Source organism: Rhinatrema bivittatum, chromosome 4 (genome assembly GCF_901001135.1).
Source record: "Rhinatrema bivittatum chromosome 4, aRhiBiv1.1, whole genome shotgun sequence".
NCBI classification, from domain to species: Eukaryota; Metazoa; Chordata; class Amphibia; order Gymnophiona; family Rhinatrematidae; genus Rhinatrema; species Rhinatrema bivittatum.
In genome coordinates this window covers 23997266-24019295 of record NC_042618.1, presented here as the reverse complement: position 1 = coordinate 24019295, position 22030 = coordinate 23997266, and the positions used below count along the sequence as shown (strand labels likewise).

The following is a 22030-nucleotide window of genomic DNA, read 5'->3' as shown; positions in this document are numbered from 1 at the left end:
TTAAAAATACATAAACAGTAGAGAAAATGATAAAATGGAAAAATTAAAAATCGAGAAATTACTTACCTGATCATTTCGTTTTCCTTAGTGTAGACAGATGGACTCAGAAGCAATGGGTATAGTATACTCCTGATAGCAGTTGGAGACTGATCAGATTTTATTTATTTAACACTTTTTTATACCGACCTTCATAGTAATAACCATATCGGATCGGTTTACATATAACAAGGGTATAACTGAAGCAATAAATAAAATAGTAATTAACCAGAGAGGTGAATAAGGCAAAGTTACATTTAACAAGGATTTCAATCTGACGTCAGCCCTAGTACATATACCCCTGCAGGAAGTGCTGCTCTTCAGTATTCTCCTCGAAAAGCATTGTGGACATGTGTGACTGATTAATTTGATTAACTTGATTACCTTCATAACTGGGTTAAACTTTATAACTTGATTAACTTGATCTGGTCGAATTGGCTATAGCTGGAGACCGCCAACATCCGGCAGGGTGGGTGTCCTAAGTGAAGGAAGCATGGCTTATACCCTTGAATTATTCGAAATTCCATGAGTAACGGCAGCCAAGGGTGGGATGCTGAGTCCATCTGTCTACACTAAGGAAAACGAAATTATCAGATAAGTAATTTCTCCATTTCCTAGGGTGTAGCAGATGGACTCAGAACCAATGGGATGTATAAAAGCTACTCCCGAACCGGGTGGGAGGCTGCCCGTGACCCGCTTAGGATAGTCCTTGCGAATGCTGTGTCCTCCCGAGCCTGAACATCCAGGCGGTAGAACCTGGAGAAGGTGTGGATGGAAGACCATGTCACCGCCCTGCAAATCTCGGCAGGTGACAACATTCTGGTTTCTGCCCATGACACTGCCTGGGCTCTAGTAGAGTGGGCCTTAACTTGTAGAGGTGGCGGTTTGCCTACTTCTGCATAGGCCGCCTTGATGACTTCTTTGATCCAGCGGGCTATGGTTGCCCGCGAGGCCGCTTCCCCTTCTCTTCCCGCTGTGAAGGACGAATAGGTGGTCCGTTTTTCGTACAGGTTCTGACACTTCCAGGTATCTGCATAGAAGCCTGCTGATGTTGAGGTGACGTAGACTTCGAGCTTCTTCCGAATTCTTAAACTCATCCGGCGATGGTTGCGAGATGGTTTGGTTGAGATGAAAGTGTGACACCACTTTGGGAAGGAATGAAGGAACCGTGCGTAGCTGGATGGTTCCCAGGGTGAGTGAGGAATGGCTCATGGCAGGTCAGTGCCTGTAGTTCCGAAATGCAGCGAGCTGAACAAACTGCCAGCAGGAATGCTGTCTTCAAAGTCAATAGACGGAGAGACAGTCCGCGGAGGGGCCTGAAGGAGGCTCCTGCTACAAAATCCAGGACCAGGTTGAGGTTCCAAAGAGGTACTGGACACTTTAGGGGTGGGCGGATGTGTTTGATTCCCTTTAGGAAGCGTGAAACGTCTGGGTGAGAGGCTATGCTGTCGCTCTCGCTCTTGGTGCTGTAGCATGACAATGCGGCCACCTGTACCTTGATTGAGTTGAGGGACAATCCCTTCTGTAGAAATTCCAATATCGCGGGAATTTTGACTGAGCGTGGTGTGATGTCATGGTTTTCGGACCAGGCTTCAAAAACTCTCCAAATCCTAATGTACGTTAAAGATGTGGAGAATTTGCGTGCTCGGAGCAGGGTGTCTATTACAGCCCCCGAGTATCCGTTCTCTCTCAGGCAAGCCCTCTCAAGGGCCAGGCCGTAAGCGAGAATTGAGCTGGGTCCTCGTGGAGGATCGGCCCTTGTTGGATCAGGTCTCTGTGTGGAGGCAGAGGCGGGGGGGGGGGTCCCTGCCAGTAGTCTCCTCATGTCTGCGTACCACGGCCTTCTTGGCCAGTCCGGGGCCACCAGAAGTACTAGTCCCCTGTGCAGCTGTATCTTGTGAATGATCGCGCCAAATAGGGTCCACGGCGGGAAGGCGTATAATAGAGTCCCCTGTGGCTAGGTCTGTTCCAGGTCATAGATTCCTTGGGACTGAGGTTCCTGCCTGCGGCTGAAGTACCTGGGTACTTGAGCGTTAGACCGGTTTGCCAGGAGGTCCATGTCTGGTGTTCCCCAGCGGCTCACGCTGCGGTCGACAGTTTCCATTCTCCTGGGTCTAGTCTTTCTCTGATGAGGAAGTCCGCCGTGATGTTGTCTTTCCTAGCGATATGGACGGCAGAGATCTCCTGGAGATTTACTTCCGCCCACACCATTAGAGGGTCTATTTCCAGAGACACCTGTTGGCTTCTGGTTCCCCCTTGATGGTTGATGTAGGCCACTGTTGTGGCGTTGTCCGACATTACTCTGACCGCTTTGTCTCTGAGTCTGTGACCGAACCGTAGGCAGGCTAGTCTGACTGCCCGTGCTTCAAGGTGGTTTATGTTCCATCCTGATTCTTCTGCGTTCCACTATCCTTGGGCGGTTAGTTCCTCACAGTGTGCTCCCCATCCTCGTAGGCTGGCATCTGTAGTGAGCAGGATCCAGGTCGGTGAGGATAGCCTCTTTCCCTGGCTTAAGTGGGCGTCTTGTAGCAACCAGCGTAGTTGGGTCCGAGCTCTGCCCGGGAGCTGAAGACATACAGTGTAGTTCTGGGACAGTGGATTCCAGCGCAATAGAAGAAGTGAGAGCTGTAGAGGTCTCATGTGAGCTCGTGCCCATGGCACTACTTCCAGTGTGGATGCCATCAGACCTAGGACTTGCAGGTAATCCCATGCTGTGGGGCAAGGTTCGCTCAGCAGGATTTGTAACAGGTTCCTCAGTTTTGATCTCCTTGTGTGACTCAGGCTGACCCCGTCTTCCTTGGTGTCGAATCAGACTCCTAGGTATTCCAGAGACTGTGAGGGCTGCAGACAACTCTTGTTTGTGTTGACCACCCATCCAAGGCTCTCCAGTAGAGTTTTGACTCTGTTGGTTGCCTGGTGACTTTCCTCTGGGGATTTCGCCCTGATCAGCCAATCGTTTAGGTAAGGGTGTATGAGAATTCCTTCCTTCCTCAGTGTTGCCACTACCACCACTATGATCTTGGTGAACGTCCTGGGTGCTGTGGCTAACCCGAAAGGTAGTGCCCGGAACTGGTAGTGACGGTACAGGAGTTTGAAGCGTAGGAAGCGCTGATGTTCCTGATGGATCGGGATGTGTAAGTAGGCTTTCAAAAGATCCAGGGATGTGAGGAATTCTCCCGGTTGTATTGCCCTTATTACAGAGCGCAGGGTTTCCATGCTGAAGCGGGGAATCCTCAGGTGGCGATTGACCGACTTGAGGTCCAGAATGGGCCTGAACGTCCCTCTCTTTCTTGGGGACGATAAAGTAAATGGAATAATGCCCAGTATTTATTTCTTGTGTAGGTACTGGGGTTATGGCCTAGAGGGCCAGTAGCCTGGTCAGTGTAGATTCCACTGCCACCCTCTTGGAGAGGTCGTGGCAGGGGAATTCCATGAACTTGTCCGGAGGGGTTCGTAGGAAATTAAGGTAGTATCCCTCTCGAATGATGGTTAGGACCCACTTGTCCGAAGTTATCTCGACCCATCTCTGGTAGAATAGGGCTAGTCTGCCCCCTATGGCTTCTTCCCTTGGACGGGTCGGCTGAATCCCATTGTGGGGTGCGGCTGGGGCCTGGACCCGAGCCGAGCTGGTCCCCCCTCTTGTTGTGCTTGTTCCGAAAGGGCTGGTTCCTACCAGAAGGGCGGGGCACTTGATAAGTATTTCTGTATGGACTGAAGCGCTGTGAACCTCTGCCCCTGGAGGGTCAGGGGAAGGGTCGCTGGTTTCTCTTGCTTTTGTCCTCCGGTAGCCGTGGTAGTGGGGACTCGCCCCATTTGTCAGCCAGCTTCTCTAGTTCACTGCCGAACAGGAGGGATCCCTTGAAGGGCATCTTTGTGAGTCTAGATTTGGAAGATGCGTCGGCCGACCAGCTTCGGAGCCAGAGTTGTCTCCTAGCTGCAGCAGCTGATGACACTTCTCTAGCTGTGGTGTGTACTAGGTCGGAAGCAGCATCCGCGAGGAATGATACTGCTGGTTCCATGGCTTCCCCAGGGGTGTTGCTCCTGGTCTGTGATAGGCAGGCACGTGTCACAACAGTGCTGCAGGCCGCTATTTGTAGGGACTTAGCAGCGACGTCAAAAGACTGTTTAAGGATGGATTCGAGACCGTGCAGACCATCACATCCACTTTTGGGCATGTCAGCAGGTCTTTGGCCTCCGGGTCCAGAGGGTATATGGCTGCCATAGCCCGTCCTCCTTTGAATGTGGACTCTGGAGCAGTCCATTCCGGGTCAATTAGCTGTTGAATGGTTTGTAACAGGGGGAAATGGCGGGAAGTCTGGCGGAGTCCCTCTAGCAGAGGGTTCGTCTTAGGTTCCCCTGAGGCACTTGGGCCCGGTATTGCAAGTTCCTTCAGGCTGCTGGTGTCCAGGTCTGGAAGCTTGTCCTTGGTGAAGAAGCGTCTCATGGTCCGGTGAGGCTCTGTTCCCGGAGGGAGTTCCCCTTCCTCCAGGGGCTCTGATTCCTCATCAGAGATGTCCGTGTCCCGTAAGTGGGGCGTCCGGATGGTGGATTCACTACCCTGGGCCTAGCAGGGGCCGGGACGTAGCGGTCCTCTGGTAAGGGCTGTGGCCATATTAACGGAGGCTCCGTTTGCATGTGAACGAAGGTGTGTAGGCCTTTGAAAAATTCCACCCAGAAGATAGACACTGAGTCCAAGCTAAGAGGTGCTGTGTCGCTGGGGGGGCCCCGTTTGAGGGGGAGTCCCGCTGGGATTTGCTAGGTCCGGGGTACTTATTGAGGAACTAGCACTCAGGCCCAGATGGGGCTGGCCCTGGGCTTGATCCCCCAGGGCCTCCTCCTCCTGTTGTGCGGCTCTGATGTGGCATGCTGGGCAGAGGCCCTGAGCCTTGAGTTCTTTCTCTGGTGGTGCCATCGACATAGACGCATAAAATGACTTGTGCGTCGGATATGTGCGTGTAGACGGATGTGCGTGCTGATGCGCGCACAAGTCGCAGTTATGCGCCTGGCCTAGTGAGCGCGAGTTGCGCGCGCAACTAGTGCGTGCAGAACTTGAGCGTAGACGTTGTGCGCACAGGTAAAGTGCGCTCGGCTCGCCCTACGCGCATGGATCGAGATGGTGGTCTGGGCGGCGAACAGGGCCAAAATGGCGACGGCGACCACACTGGCAATATGGCGACCACCTCAGGGGGTTCCCACGTGGGAGAGCCCTTTGCTCTGACCGGGGTCGGGCCCAGCTAGGGCGGATCAACCCGGTGGCACTGGTCCCAGCCGGTGACTTATGTGACTCCTCGAGCTTCGGAGACCGGAGTCTTTAAAAGATTTCTACCTTACCTTGTCTTTGGCGCTTCCCGGTTTCGTTCTGGGTGGTCTTTGGCTGCGAGGGGAGAGGGCAAATACCTTCACCGCCGCGCTCGTGGATGCACCCGCTGCCTCTCAGCCGCGCCCGAGATCGGGTGCTAGGTCCCTGCCGAAGGACAGCCGCTGGACCGAGGCTCACCTCAGAGGGACCACGGAAATCACCTCGGGAATTCTCAACTGGGGGAGGGACCATAGGGTGTCAGCGCAGGAGAGCGGAGCTCGTCGTTGAGGTAAGTTTTCTTCTTAATTTGGGTTTTCTCCGTTAAAATTGCTCTAACGCTGGAAAGCATGCATAGTCCCTAACTGCTATGGAGACAGAAAATACTGAAGAGCTGCACTTCCTGCAGGGGTATATGTACTAGGGGCTGATGTCAGATTGAAATCTGATCTGTCTCCAACTGCTATCAGGAGTACACTATACCTATTGGTTCTGAGTCCATCTGCTACACGCTAGGAAATTAAAAATTAAAGTGGGCACTAGTAAAAACATAGAACTGACTTAATTATTAAAAAATAGGAAAAATACTAAAATTGAATAAATAAAATCACTAATGTGATAAAGAAAACCACAAAAAGATCGCGAGAAACAGGGCAAACAAAAAATGCAGCTCCATTGTAAGAGGGCGAAACTCGGCCTGAGTCGGGCTTGTTTAAAGATATTTGTCTCTGTCCAATAAAGAATCCAGATCGGACATTTGGCTTCTAACTCTGTTTTGTTGCCTCCACGGCTTGGTTAGACAGCCTCCCTTGCTGTTTTATCAGTCCTGGAATAGTGTGTTCCGGGAAGATAAGTTGCTTGAAGAAGGATGGATCAGTCATGAGTCCATCCTAGTATCTGAACTGCTACTCTGCAGAGGTTCCAAGAACCTGATCTTCCTGTACTTATGTAGAACATTGAAATTTGATTGTCATAGGAATCATTAATACCTACTGTGGTAAGCTGCTTTCGAAGGGTGGAAGCACATTTCTGTCCACCGTGAGTTCCAGGAGGTTTATGGGTCGCGTGTGTTCCTACGTGGTCCATAGACCCCCGAGTCTGTAAGTGGGCTAGGTTAGCCTCCCATCCTCTGGGGAATGCGTCAGTAGTGTTACATGATGCCCATGGGGTCGTAGAAGTGAACCCGTGAGTAGTGTTAGTGGGAGAAGCCACCACTGTAGGTTTTTCTGCATGTTGTTGTTATGGTTATAGGGTTGGACCTTGGATGGAAGATCTGATCCTACTGGCTCTATAGACCTCATTGAAGAGGATGCGTATGTAGGCATGTATGAGGAGCTACACAAATGGCCGCTGCCCTGTGGTCTAATATGAATAGGATTTGGTGTGTTGGAACTGTTGCACTGTGAAGTAGAAGTGACGCCAGCTTGGAGAGAGCTAATGCTCTCGGATGCGGCAGGAAAGCCTTGTTCTGAATGGTGTCGATATTTGCTCCCATGAATTGTAGAGTTTATATTGGTTCTAAATGTGATGTTTTGTAAATTACCAGAGGCCTAGATTGTTTAGGCAGGTATAGTTCGTAGTAGATTGTCCCGTAGGAGAGTCTGATTTGGTGCTATGAAAAGCACCTTGTCTAGATAGGGAAATTTTGCACCCTGTGACGACGAAGGTGCGCTAGCGCTACTGCCAGATATTTTGTGAAGACCCTGGGGGCAGATGAAAGGCCAAAAGGAAGGGCCTTATATTGATAGTACCTGGTTGTCAGTCTTGAAAAATAGGTAGGACCAGTAATCCGGATACATTGGTATGTGCATCTTTCAAGTTCAGGGAACACATTTCCTCCTTGGGTCGTAGAATTCGAAGAACGGACTTGCGGGAAGTCCTTGCAATTCTCTTTGTAGAGATGTCTGTTGAATGAACGGAGGTCTAGGATGAGGCGTAGGTCTCCTGACCTCTTGGGAATTATGAAAATATTGAGAATAGAATTCCTGATAGATTTCTTGTTAGAGTACTCTCTGAATGCAGTGATTCTGGAGAAGAGCACTGATTATCCTCAGCATGGAAACTGGTGTTCTATAATGGAGAAGATCCAAGGATCCAAAGTGATGAGCTTCCAGGTTGGAAGGAAGTTGGTCCCCTGCGTCACTCATCAATTATACTTAGGGAATAGCCATTGCTATTAATTGCATCAGTAGCATGGGTTCTTCTTAGTGTTTGGGTAATTGCCAGGTTCTTGTGGCCTGGTTTTGGCCTCTGTTGGAAACAGGATGCTGGGCTTGATGGACCCTTGGTCTGACCCAGCATGGCAATTTTTTATCAGAAGTATGTGCGCAGGTGACGGTATGATTCTGAAAAACCCAGCTAGGTTTTGCTATTTAGGGCCAGCCATTAAAGTGGCCAATGAGGGCTCTAGCATGTTGACATTATGTCTGCTGCTGAGGAAAAAAAAAAAAAAAAAAAGAGTGCTTATAACATGGATAATATATATAAGTTTTTTTTTTGTTTTTTAATTGTTGTTCCATATGGAGTAGAAGAATTGACGAGATGTGGACAGTTGATCAAGAGAAGCAAGCGAAGGGCTGCTGTCATCTGCTATTTAAGCATTGTCATTGCAACAGTGTAGTTATCTCTTCGTCGTGGCTGGTTTGCTAAATTATCTTGGTCATCGTGGTTGATTGTAGGGCAACAGAGTTGTGTAGATGTCTGGTTAGCATAGCAGTAGCAGAAGTTCTGGAAGGGACATCAATCTGAGATAAAATGGAGGTGACAGAGCCCTCCTCTAAGTTGTGGTATTGAGGGGCTATTTGGGGTCCTGAGAGCAATGTTGGGCTCTGGTTGGTGGCGCATTAGAAGGAAGTCTCGATGAACGAGCCTTCTGCAATAGTGACTCTACCCTCATGATTTGATGTGGGAGCTGGACTTCAGAATTTAGGAATGGAAAGTGGGTATTCCATGCCCCTTCATGAACGTATTTAGAATGAAGTGTTGAGGTAACTCTACCGTATCAGCAGGAATGTGTATAATGTCGAAAAATGTGACATTTTCGAGAATCAGGTTAGCCAGATGGTTCTCCAGCTTGGTTGAGCACCTGAGATGGGTTGTGGGGCTCATATGTCCCGGCAAATAGCTTCTAGGTGATGATTTTTTTTTTTGGTGCCTCGTTGGGTGTCGTGAGACATGTAGGAGAGGCTCTTCCCGGCTGGTGAGCGCCCAATTCGTGCACTGGATTAGATGTCTGTGCATGGAGGTGGTACAGCGGATGCGAAGTTGCTTTGGGAGGACGCACCGACGCCTCAGCATGTCCGTAGATGCCCCCGGATAGTCGATGGGCATGCGCCGGTGAGGATGACCGTGGATTGGTGACCCAGCAGGTGTGTCCAGTGGTTCAGTGCACCAGCGGGCTCCGTGGCATACTAGCCCGGCCTTCAAGCGCATGCATGACAGGGTGGGTGCCCAGTATGGGTGGCTTCCCTATCAGCTCACTCATTGTATGGGTCCATAGACCTGCAGACGAGCTGGCAGCGACCCCGACTTCTCTCGTGCTCGCCGGTGGTACGCTGCTGTAGTGCCCGTGCCCGACTGTACCCTGTGCTGTGTCTATGTTCGGTGCGCTCGGTGCCCATGCTAATGTTTCGTGCGCCGGTGTCTCTAGCTAAGCAAAGATGGCGAGGAGTAACCAACAGCTCTGCTTCTCTTTTTTTTTTTTTTAAACAGATTACCCCCCTTGCAGGTCACTGCCTTATGCAAGAAAACAGCACTTACTGATCTGGACGTGTGGGCAAGCCTGCAGCGAGGCCGCAGCGTGTTGTCCTTAACCTGTGGCACACATCAATGCCACCTGTTAGAGGGATGCTGTCTGTGCACAACGCGTGCGTCGATTCCTTGGTGCGCCGAATAAACCAGTGCCTCCGGTGCGCGCGTTGACGTGCTCGGCGCATTCACCGATGCAGCAGCACATGCATCGAGCTTGTCCCTTGGTTGGCGCTCCTGCGCATGAGTTGAGTCGGCGCTCCAGTGCATGCATCGACGCCGGCGGTGCTCAGACGCTTTCGCGACCTCGGCGCACCCAAGCTGAATCAAACAGTTGGCACACCAGCACAGTCGTCGATGCTTCGGCCTCAGTGTTTCTCCATTGATTTTTGGCGCCGTTCTTCAGCAGGCTGGTGAGTGATCAACGGCTGTCAGAGGGCCCTCCCCCCCGTCTCTACTTGGTGCCAACCCGGGTAAACGGGAGGTTAACCGAGGAGACGAAATAGAAACAACAAATCGACTGGGGGGACGACTACCCCAAGATATTAAGAAATCTCGTCAGGGCAGGGCTCCTGAGGAAAGTTGGATTTTTTGTGTGTTTTTGTTTTTAATCTTCTTTGTTTTCCCTTCATGGAGTCTTCATATATTATTTCGTGACATCTTTGGGTTGTTTTTTTTTTTTTTTTAATAGAATAGTGTGGAAAAGTAGAGAGCTCCGCAAATTCTGTTGCACAGAAAAATTTAGACTGAGGTACCTCAGGCAGAGCGAGCAATATACAGGATGGAATGCCTGGCTGAAACACTTAACCACTCTTGGAGAGCTCCGCCACCTAGTGGCATGGAGGACGTACCTAGACAGCATGGCTAATTCAGCTGCTTATCTACGTGAAAACTCAAGTTACTGTACATGGTAAAGAATTCCTGAGCCATAACATCATTAAAAGAAATATGTTCATGTAGTTTCAAGCATGATGCTGCTAAAAGTAGTGCAATGTCAAGACAAACAAAAATATATATTCACTCATTACTTACAGCATTAAAGTAGTTACCAAATACATTTTCCTCAAATCCAGCTGATACCAGTTCATTTTTGCTTTGTATCAAAATCTCTTTAAATCTAAAAAGAAATTAGAACTTTTAGGCGAGACTACTCGTCTTATTCACACTTCACTGTAAAAAAATAAAAAAAATACCAGGGACCAAAAAATATTTAAGAAATTAGAGTTTTATTTAATATTATGTTGGATAAAAACAAAAGGCAGGGAGGGTTGTCAAACTGCTGAATGTCAGTCTTAGTAACAGAGTAGCAGGAGAACTATCAGGCCGATACAGTAAAGTGCGGCCACGGTTACCCTGCTTCTAACTCGCTTTCTACTCACAATTTGGCTGCGTTAGTCCAACCCGCGATTCACAATCCCTTTTAACCCATCCTTACCGCTTCTTTAAATCAACGGGAAACCCTATCCGCCCGCGGCATGTATATGAGATGTAAACGATTGGATTAGCTATTCCCTCCCATACAGTAATGTGTGCCCCGATTATCGCTGTTTTAACCTGCAGTTTTGCCGCATGTTTAACCTGCTAATTTACCACCTACCCTTACCCCTGCGTTAGTGTGGAGCATCAGGTCAGAGACGCGAAATTTCATGGGCAAACGACCCCCTCAGCCCCCGGGACAAGAGCCAGGATCTGGCAAACTTTCCCCAGCCCCCGCGCTCACCTGCCCTGGTCGCGTCCATGGTGCCGGTCTCCCGTGCGGGCCCGCTGACAGCTCCGGAGCAGGAAGGAAGGACCTGTTTCTAAGCATAACCTAAACTCTTGCCTGCCCAACTTAAAATCCAACGCGCCGGGAAAGCCACTCTTCAGATCGCAACTAATCCCATCCCCCAGCCCCTGCTCACCTGCCCTGGCCACATCCATGGGTGCCGGTCTCCGGGGCAGCCCCAGTCCTCTCTCCCATCCTCCCGGGGGCAGCCGGCGGCAAGAGCGAGAGCAGCCTGGGGCAGATCGCGAGGCGGCTTCCAGCAGCCCCCGCCGGCGAGGGTGCATGAACGCACGCCGTGACCTGAGTACCCGGCTGGACGTCAGAGGTCACGGCTTGCACCCATTCACCATTGCCGGCGAGGGCTGCTGGAAGCCGCCTTGCGATCCGCCCCGGGGCTGCTCGCTCTCGCCGCCGGCTGCCCCGGGAGGATGGGAGAGAGGACTGGGGCTGCCTCGGAGACTGGCACCCATGGACGCAGCCAGGGCAGCTGAGCGGGGCTGGGGGATGGGATTAGTCGCGATCTGAAGAGTGGCTTTCCCGGCTCGTTGGATTTCAGGTTTTCTTTTGCTTACAGTTGGGATCCACTTCCTGGTACCTGCCATTTCAAATGTCATTTGAAATGACAGGTACCAGCGCACTCAGGATACTGTATAGGCGCTGTATAGCGCTCTATACAGTAAAATGGATTGCGCTTCATGGACGTGCGTTGGATGCGGCTTGCATTTGCATGCCATTTAAATACAGTATCGAGCAGTATGTGATCCAGACTGTGCGTGCGGCAAACGCAGGTGCACCCGGCACTAACGCACCTCTTTCTACCGCAACTTACTGTATCGGCCTATATGTTAGATAAAATTTAAGCTGCAGCCTAAATCTAGCCACCATAAAAAAAAAAAATTGCAGCCCAGATTTGCCTCTGCTGTCCCTGTGGATAGGAAAGCCACAGAATTTAGCAGATTAGCACTGAAATTGTGGTGCTGATCTGCTTAGTCCCGCCGACCCATCCCTACCCCAGAATACTCACTTTGTGATCAGCTATATTTGGCCATTCTGTGTGGGACAATTTTCATTCCAACAGATCTAGCCAGCTAAATATTTAGGTTAGCCAGCTAAATTCTTAGCTGTATAGCGCCTATACAGTAAAATGGATTGCGCTTCATGGACGTGTGTTGGATGCGGCTTGCATTTGCATGCCATCTAAATTCTTAGCTGGCTAACCTGAAAACTGCCTAAGAATGGAGCGCCTAACATTTCAGTTTTATCAATGCATTTTCTGCACACTTGGCTCCATGCAGGACCCACCTTTAAATGTAAATTGAGTAACAGAGGTAGCAGTCTATGCAAAAGAATATGCAACCCTGTCCTTAATACAGAGTCCAGATGAGACAAGTTTCACAGTTAAAGCAGTACATCAAATACTGTATCAAATTATTAAAAAAAAAAACAAAAAAAACACAACTTACCTACGGATCTCTCTGGGATTTCCAAGAAGAGACTCCAAGTAAGCAAAGCCTAATGCTCGATAAAAACAGTTGCCATCGCCAAGAGTTTTTCTAATCGAAGAGTATCTTTTACTGAGGTCCTTAATATATAAACATACTTTATTAAACAGTGTCCTTATGTAAATGCAAAAATTTTAAAAAGTTTTCTATTAGAAAACTAAAGCTCAAGAAAAATTACATATCAGAACTACACAAAAACTAAACATTTCAACCATTTTCCCTACAGTACAAAGTGCCAATATAAATGGAATCCAATTTTCTTAATCAAACAACCAAGAATAGCTTTTGGTTTCTTTTAAATTACAGTTTCACAGATTAAGTCAGTTTTTCCTTATATATGGAGGAAGTAGTGCATGTGCTGGGTAAGTCCACTAGAATATATAGAAAAGTGGAAACAAGTTGTGATACTTTATTGGACTAACAACATCTGCACTGACCTAATGAGGAGATATGTTCTCCCAAGCTAGTCACAAAATGAGTCTAATAATAAAGTATTGCCCACATCTGACCTTTATCCCTCATATTTGAAAACTGTGCATGGATTTCATTAACTCAAGAATGAAACAATAATCTTTTCTTGGTAGCTTCATCCAAGTTGGTTGATTTGGATGACCAAAATAACCCCACTACTTAACACCTATCGAACACACTTAGCCTACTACAAAAATCTTATACACAAGGCAAAAAAATATCTCTACTCACAAAAAATTAATAAATTCCAACATAACCCTAGCATGCTCTTCGCCATTGTCCAAAATCTCAAACCCCCAAAATGATCAGAAAACACAACTCTACAAGAACAGAAGCAATGAATTCGCTGAATTCTTTGACAAGAAAATCAACAACCTAATCAGCAACAGCCTCAACGGCAACACTCAAAACATTAAAATGCATACAAAACAAACCACAAGCTGGTCCAACTTTGACAAAGCCTCCTCAATGGAAATACAATCAATCATCAAAAAAATGAACCCAGCAAATCACTCCATTGACAGCATACCTATACCAACGATCAAAGCTATTGAAGCATCAATAACCAAAACTATAACCAACATTGTTAACCTATCCCTCGTAGAAGGAAACTACCCCGACTGCCAAAAAATCAGCTGTTATCAAACCCATATTAAAAAAGATCAACCTAGACCCAAACAACCCATTAAACTATCGACCCATATCTAACCTACCCTTCATCGCCAAAATCACTGAAAAGATCATCCACTCCCAACTCACCGACCACCTAGAAAAGAACAATATCCTATTCCCCACACAATTTGGTTTCAGGAAATACCTGAGCACAGAAACACTACTCCTCATTAAGCGACACTGTGCTTAAAGGCTTTGAAAACGGCCAAAGCTACCTATTAATCCTCCTAGACCTATCAACCGCATTTGATACCGTAAACCACACAACCCTTATGGATCGGTTGACTGAAATAGGATTAACTGAGAAAACTTTACAATGGTTCTTGTCCTACCTATCGCACAGCAGCTACCAGGTTTTAATAAATAATACCCTCTCGAAGAAAATAAACCTAAACACTGGTGTTCCAAGACTCTGCACTATCCGCAACCCTTTTCAACTTATACCTCCTCCCGCTTTGCCACTTTCTAACCGACCTTGGGCTCACCCACTTCCTAAATGCGGATGACATCCAAATACTAATCCCAATCCAACATTCATTGGAAGAAACCTACAAAAAAACAGCCTCACATCTCACCAAAATAAAACAACTATTAACCAACATGAAACTCATAATAAACTTCGAAAAGACAGAAATAATACTCCTGGATAGAAAAAACACCCCATCACCCCCACCACCGCTCAACACAGAGAACTAAAAGACAACAATCTCCCCTGTCTCTCAAGCTCGTAACTTAGGGGACATCATAGACAGTGAATTACTCTTCAAGAACCACATCACGAATAAAATTAAGAAACGATACTACAAACTACCGTATTTTTCGCTCCATAAGACGCACCTAGGATTTACAGCAGGAAAATTAAATAAATAAAGGTGTGCTAAACTGGCTCTGTTCCCGGACATCTGGCGTCTTATGGAGCAAATTAGGGGAGGGCATAAAATGGTTTTTTGTCCCCTTTTTTTTTTTTTTTTTTTTTTTTTTTAATAAATGGCATTAAAGACAAATATCTAACTTTCCTTCCCAAGTGGGCCTCTTGACTGGTGGAGCATAAGTAAAAGAAAAAGTTATCAGGTAAGTTAATTTTCCCTTCCTTGCCCTATGCTCCACCAGTCCAGAAACATGTGGAAAGTACCAAAACCCATATGCTACATGTGAGTAGACTTTAAACTTACTTTTAATACAGTGCCAAACAAGATACCAATTTTGAGGCAAAACACATCCAATCTATAATGCCTTAGGAAAAGTACTTAATGTAGCCCAAGTTGCTGCCTTACAAATATCAATGGGATTAACGACTCCATATTCAGCTCAAGAAGAAGCTTGAGCATAGGTTGAATGAACCTTTAACCCCTTTGGGGAACGCGTCTCCTGTAACAAATATGCTGAAATAATGGCCTCTTTAATCCAGTGGGAAATACATGCCTTTTAAGCAGCCTCAGCTTTTTGTTGACCATGGAAAAGCACAATCGTTCCAATTTTCTAAAATTCTTTGTAACCTGCAAGTATCTCAAGAGACATCTCTTTACACCCAAAAAATGTAACGCCTCCATTGATCCCCTTATAGTCTGAGCATTTAAATGAAGGCAAATCAGTTTTTTGGGTCAAACAAAAGACTGAAACCACTTTCAGCAAAAAATGAAGGAACTTGCTTTAGGACTACCGATTTCCTATTGATCCTCAGATAGGGAGCGCGGCATGATGACTGCAATTCAGAAATTCATCAAGCCGAGAAAACAGTTTTCAAAGTCAAATCCTTTAAAGTTGCTTGCTCTAGAGCAGGGATGCTCAAACCGGTCCTGTGGGCCCCTCCAGCCGGTCAGGTTTTCAGGATATCCCTAATGAATATGCATGTGATTTATTTGTATGCAAAATATTTTTCATGTATATTCATTAGGGATATCCTGAAAACTTGACTGGCTCGGGGGGCCCACATGACCAGTTTCAGCACCCCTGCTCTAGAGGCTCAAACCGTCAGGGCCTGGAACACCAATTTAGATCCCAACATGGAATTTCTGATCTAACTGGAGGCTTCATACACTTTACTCCCTGAAGAAAATGAGTAACATCCCTATGAGTGGATAGATATAAACCTTTTACTCTCCTCCTAAAACAGGAAATTGCTGAAACCTGAACCTTTAGAGAATTAAACCCTAACCCCTTGTTGATTCCTCTTTGTAAAAAGGCAAGAAAATTGCCAGAGTGCCAAGGGGAGCAATGCATCTCCTTGCAAAATGACTCAAAACATCTCTATATTCTCACATAAGCTAATGAAGTGGATAATTTCTTTGATTTTGCAATGTTTTAATAACTGACTATCTTTGCCATCTCAAGAACCAAGCTGTAAGTGAGTAATGAGAAGGGTCTTCCATCAGAATGGGATCCTGGCGAAGTAACCGAGTGCTTGCTGGCAGACAATGGACTGCTACTAAAAGTCTGTGTAGAGCCGCATACCATGGCCTTTGTGGCAAATCCAGTGCTACCAGACCCACATAAGCTTTCGCCTTCTCTATTTTCCTTATTACCTGACTTATCAATAGCCAAGGAGGAAAAGCAAAGCATTCCCTTCTTTAGCTAACTTTGATCAGCGTATCTATGACCTCGCTGCCATATTCCTTTTGGTGGCTGAAAAACATTAAGAGTCTTTGCTTTTTGCTTTGTTGCCATTAAATCCATCAACAGATCTCCTCAGCTCTATTATTTGGAACACCCCAGGACTTAGTTCCCACTCTCCTGTATCTATCTTGTTCCTGCTTAAATAATCCACCTGTATATTCTCCTGTCCTACAACATGCAGAGCAAAGAGTTGACATTCTCCTCTGCCTACACAAAGAGAAGATCCATCTCTTCTGCTACACCCTGACTTTGGATATCCCCTTGCTTGTTTATAAGTTACTGCCGTGGAATTGTCACTGTGAATTCACATTACACATTCCTTGATTACCTCTTGGAAGTGCATAACTGCCAGTCTGATGGTTCTGATCTCTAAATGATTTATTGACTAAAGCCTAATAGACTATTGAATCTGTGAATAATTCTGGCAATGCGCACCCCTGCCTGATTGGATTATCATTATGACAGATGCCAGCCTATCTGGGCCCTTTAATGGAATACCCCTTTGCAAATTTACAGCATTGGTCCAAAGTATATTGTCCCTTGTCCTCTGTGGCAGCAGAAGGCAAACGTCATTCCCTTGTGACTGTGCCTTCCACCAAGAAAGCAGAGCTATTTGAAGCAGCCTTATGTTAGCCCTTGCCCATGGCACTAAATCTAATGTGGAAGCCATTGTGCCCAGCAGCTGGAGATATGCCCATTTTGATGGTGCCTGCTCTCTTGAGAATTGCTTCATTTGCACAGTCATCTTTGAGACCCTCTTCATTGTTGAGGTCACCAATCCTTCTCGAGTGTTGAATTGGGCTCCTAAATGCTCCTGAAAAGGATTCAACTGGCATTTTCCAAAATTGATTAACCATCCCAACTTCTGAAGATGGGAAACTACATATTCGGTTGCTACCAAACTTTGTGTATGTTTTGCTTCAGATCAGCCAATCGTCTGAATATGGATGCACTAAGATCCCTTGTCTCCTTAAAAAGGCTGCAACCACTACAATTACCTTTGTAAAAGTTCTTGGGGTTGTTACTAATCCAAAAGGTTGAGCCCTGAATTGGTAATGTTCTCCTAAAACATAAAAACAGAGAAATCTCATGTTTTCTCTCATAAGAATATGAAAATATACCTCTTTCAGATCCAGAGAAGTTAATTTTCTTATTGAAGAGATTATTGAGATGAGGATTTCCACATAGAAAGGTGGAACATACAGACTTTCAGTTCACTCTTTAAATTTAATTTCAATCAGTAACTACCATCCTTCTTGGGAATCACAAGACAGATCAAATACCATCCCTTTTGCTGCTTGCTAAAAGGTGACTACAGTTCAACACGGCACTCTGCAATGATTGCAACAGAGTTTTAAACTCTGACTTCACCCATAAGTTAAATACTATACTAACTTTTTTCAAGCTAAGAAAATGTGCAGCTTGACAAGACAATAATATCTTTAAGCAACCGATGATTAAAACCTTTGCACTATAGAAGCATTCTTGCTCTTATGGGTTACCCGGTACACAATCCAGGAACAGAGTGCACTATGAAGGTTGCTGAACATATACAGTAAAAGTACCACATAAGTCCATATTTTTCAGCGAGAAATAAGTATAGATTTGATTTTGATTGTTTTTCTCACAATAAGTTTTTTTTTTTAATATATAATAAAATTGTTGATAGTAGAATGAATCACCTCTATTTTCCCTGAGGCAGAGGCCGGTGAAATTACAAAGCTTTCTCTCACAGGGAATTGAAAATCCAGGGAGTATCCAGTTTAAATATCTAGGACCCACTGGTCCAATGTAATTTGGATCCACTCCTTGAAAAAACCTTGAAGCCTGCTTCCTACTGGAGCAACCAAGGAGTGAATCCTCTGGGCCTCATTGTGTGGACTGGCTGGAGGTTGAAGGCCATACCGAATCCCCACATGGTCTTCTAGCCCTTCCTTTTCCTTTAGCAGACTGTTGTGGGAACCTCTTACAGTCTAAATCTCCATACTTCACTATACTGACTTTGCCCTCGAAAAAAAAGGAGCAACTCAATCTTGACCTATTTTCTGAAGTCTGTGAGATTTGGTTTCTCACAGACTTTTCATTAAACTGTCTAATTCTTTGACAAAAATAAAAATAATTACAAGGCAATTTATTCAAGCAAGCCTTGGAGAAGTAGTCTGCTGCCCAGAGCCAGAGTAGTCTTCTGGTTCCCACAGAAAGGGCTAAGGAACTTTGCTGACACCCTAAATAATGTCATACAATTCATCTGCCAAGTAGGTAATAGTTGACTCCAATTCAGCAATGTCATCCTCTTCTGACAGATGCTGAATCCAGCGCAGCAATGCTCTCACCATGTAGCTGGCACAAATAGCTGCCTGAAGCATGATAGAATTTGCTGAAAAAATATGCTTGAGAATATTCTATCCTTTTGTCCCATGTATCCCTTAAGGCCGCAAACCCCCCCCCCCCCCCTTCTAAGGAGGTTTTGGTCCTTCGGGTCACAGCTGCCACCATCGCATCCAGCTCTGGCAATTGAAAGAGGCATTCTTGTGATTCTAAAGGTAATGGATATAGCTTGCTAAAAACCCTTGGGCGTTCTGCTTCTGGTGAATCCCATTTGGCCAACATCATGGTCTTAATCTCTGAATGTAAAGAGAGACAGACAGACAGACTTGCGAAAACCATTTAAAATTGGGTCCCAGTCAGGGTATGCCTCAACCCTTTTCTCAGTCTCAAAGCTGACGTTACCTGAGAAATCAGGACAGGCATCTCTTCTTTATGGAATAGCCTAATAGAATCTGCTTCTTCCTCACCAGAATGGATTTCTCCTCCTCTACTAGTAATAACTGAGGATAAAAGTTAGCCTGTGAACTTGGCCTTGGCTCCTTGGGTTCAGCCTCTCTTTTTCTGTCTTATGGGGCCAGCCTGAGCAACAAAAGCCTTTGTTGCAAACTCATCTGATTCCTCCTTGACTTGGAGTGCTTGGGAAGCCTGCTGCAGGAAGTTAACTCCAGGGAATAATTAGTCCTTGGTAGAGCCACATTATCCTGGGCTGTGCTCAGCTGAAAAACTTCCGCCAGAATCAACATTGGAGAGCCCTGTAGTGAAGTGAAACTTCCCCTGCTTGCAACAGCTGACTCAAGAGATGGCTTCAAAATGGCCTCCATGTCCCTAGCAACCGCTGAACCGTCAGTCTCAATGGATTTCTTCCTAGCTGCACAAGAGCCTAGTATCTTTTTAAACAGCCCTCAACTTGTTAGACACTCCCTTCTTAAGGAGAGATGCTTTGGAAGAGGACTCTGACTTCATCAATCGTCAGAGGGAGCAAACTTATCACTATGGGGAGCAGAACAGCAATTAAAACCGTGATTCTGAGCCCACCAGGAACCCTGGGTTCTATGGCAGCACAACAACTTGCCTCAAGCAGTCTCAAAAAGATTAAACAAGGGAATATTGAGAAATTCAGACTGACTCTCCCTTTCAAAATGAGTACTTGGAAAGGACTCAAAAAGCTCCAGCTGCTTTCACCTAAAATGAGTGTGTGAATGGATGGCATGTGTCGCTACAGGAGACTGGACACATTAATTGTAAGCACAGAGACTCTACAAAGGCAAATCTACAGCCAAATCCTCTCAAAATTAAAATAAATTAAAAAATCCAGTGAGCTTGTGCCACAACTATCCATCCAGCAGCTGGAGGCAAAGAACACTGGCAATGAAGATTCTGCAGATGACATACATAGGTGATGTCATCAAAAGAACTTACAACTCTGCCTTCAGGAGCTGAATGAGGGATGATACCCACATGTTTCTAGCCTGGGTCTTTTTCTGCTTTCATTACTATATTACTGATGAATGAGGCTGTAATAACAGGTCAGCTATCTCCCAGCTGGCCAGTTACATAAAAAAAAAAGCCAGTCACTTTCAAGAGTGTTTCTAATATTTATACCATGTTCCCACAACAACATATACTCCTGGGGGAATTCTGTATAACTGTAGTGTGTAGAATTTGCATAGAATTCCCCTTATGCATATCTCATGCAGAGTTTGGTGTAGGGCTGGGAGAAGATCATAACAGCATCGGCCCATGCAGGCTGAAAGTGGTAGGAAGGCAGCAGCACCTGCCAGCATGAGCCAGAAGTAGTAGCCTTGGCATGCAGTGGCCAATAGATGGCAACTGCATTGTATTATATGGGCCACAATGGAAGAGGAAGCAGTAGGAGTTGATCCTGGCATGCGAGAGAAAGATAGCATTTGAGCTTAGGTGTGAAGCCAGGGTAAGGGAAGCTGGAGAAGAAATAGGAAAGTGAAAACGGAGAACCAAAATGGAGGTGTTTTGAATCATTTAAGTTAAATTGTGTGTCAACCTGGTAAGGTCCTCTAACCCACACACAGAAACCAGATTACATCTAAATCTGGTTCAAACTATAACTCATGTGATTTTAAGGGAAGTCGAGCAGGACTGTCCACCATTTCTCATCTCAGTCCCTCTGCTCCCTCCCCACTTGGGATAGCTTGCTTGGTCTGCTTTAGCCAAGCCTGTGCCTGGAAGATCAGCAGGAGGGTTGGCCCTGTCCACAGTGACACAGGCCAGATAAGATACAGCCCACAAAGTGGTTCAATACCCCTTTGATCCTCCATTAGTTTCTTTGGGAATTTATAATGGAATCTGGGCAAGCTTTGACTGAGGAAAAATAGCTCCATTACTATCTCTGGCTCCTTGTGCGAATAAGCTTGAGATTCACATTTTCTGTATGTAATATTTATCTCCCCTCCAGGATGTTAGTTTTTACTGTGGTTTGGTTATTCCTTAGCCTAGGGATGGCCAACTCTACTCCTTAAGAACCACAAACTGGTCCAGTTTTCAGGATATCCATAATGGATATACAAGAGAGATTTGCATGCAAATCTCTCTCATGCATATTCATTATGGATATCTTGAAAACCAGGCCTGTTTATGGCTCTTGAGGGCTAGAGTTGCCACTCCTGCTCTAGCTCCTTTGAGAGAGGTGTAGGATATTTAAGGTGGTGGGAAGATAGGTTTTTATATGAGTTTTATTCATTTAAAGTGCTGAAAACTATTTGTTAACGCATCTATGAATCCCATTTAGTCCCTTCCTGTTCAATGTAATTTCCTCCTGCTGTTATACTGTAAGCCGATATGATGTTGCTACGACGATCGGTATAGAAAAGTTTATAAATAAATAAATCTTTTAGCAAAAAAGTGCAAAAACCTCATAACCATTAAAATGGAATACTTAGCCCAATAGATGATCATTCAAAAAACCGAAAATGCTATTTTTCATTGTTCTCCCAACATGGCACATGTTTCAACTGCAAAAAGAGTCTTCTTCAGGGGACATCTATCGGGCTAAGTATTCCATTTTAATGGTTATGAGGTTTATGCACTTTTTTGCTAAAAGATGCGTTAATAAATAGTTTTCAGCACTTTAATTAAATGAATAAAACTTTTTGAGATGGTTGCAACAAGAGACAATAAATGACTATATGAGAATTGCTCTATAAGGCTGACAACTCCCTGCGGCCCATTGCGGGCGAGAGACAGCAGGTTACAACAGTTGGAGCATGTGCTAATGATATTGTCTCTTGTTTGTGGAATTATCTTAGCAATAGAATTATATTCTATTTCCCTCTCTAATGTTTGTGGTTTGCAGCGATTGATACGAGAGGAGGATTGCTTCTGAGTTTTGTGGTATATAAGGAGTGACATCAGGAAGCCTGTTGATCTCTGTCTCCATCTGCTGGTTGGTGTGCATAACCCACAGGTCTGACTGAAGAGGAATGCAGACTTTTAGAATACTCTATGCAGAATTCTCCCAGGAATACAAACAGAACAGAGGTATGTCAAGGAAATTAAAATGTAATTTATGTTCCAGAAGTTCTTTGTTTAAAAAGTGTATGCTGCATCATCCATGCTCCTGAGTGG

At 45.8% G+C, this 22030-nt stretch overlaps 1 protein-coding gene across 1 annotated transcript in view; it reads right to left on the bottom strand.

Moving 5' to 3' along the window:
- OTUB2 (OTU deubiquitinase, ubiquitin aldehyde binding 2) overlaps window positions 1-22030 on the bottom strand; it is a 66458-nt gene that overhangs the window by 9642 nt on the left and 34786 nt on the right. Inside the window, exons 4-5 of the mRNA XM_029597397.1 lie at window positions 12308-12426; window positions 10112-10196 (exon numbers count right to left, since the gene is read on the bottom strand). Of these exons, the coding sequence (XP_029453257.1) occupies window positions 10112-10196; window positions 12308-12426 (204 nt within the window). The remainder of the gene's footprint in view (window positions 1-10111; window positions 10197-12307; window positions 12427-22030) is intronic.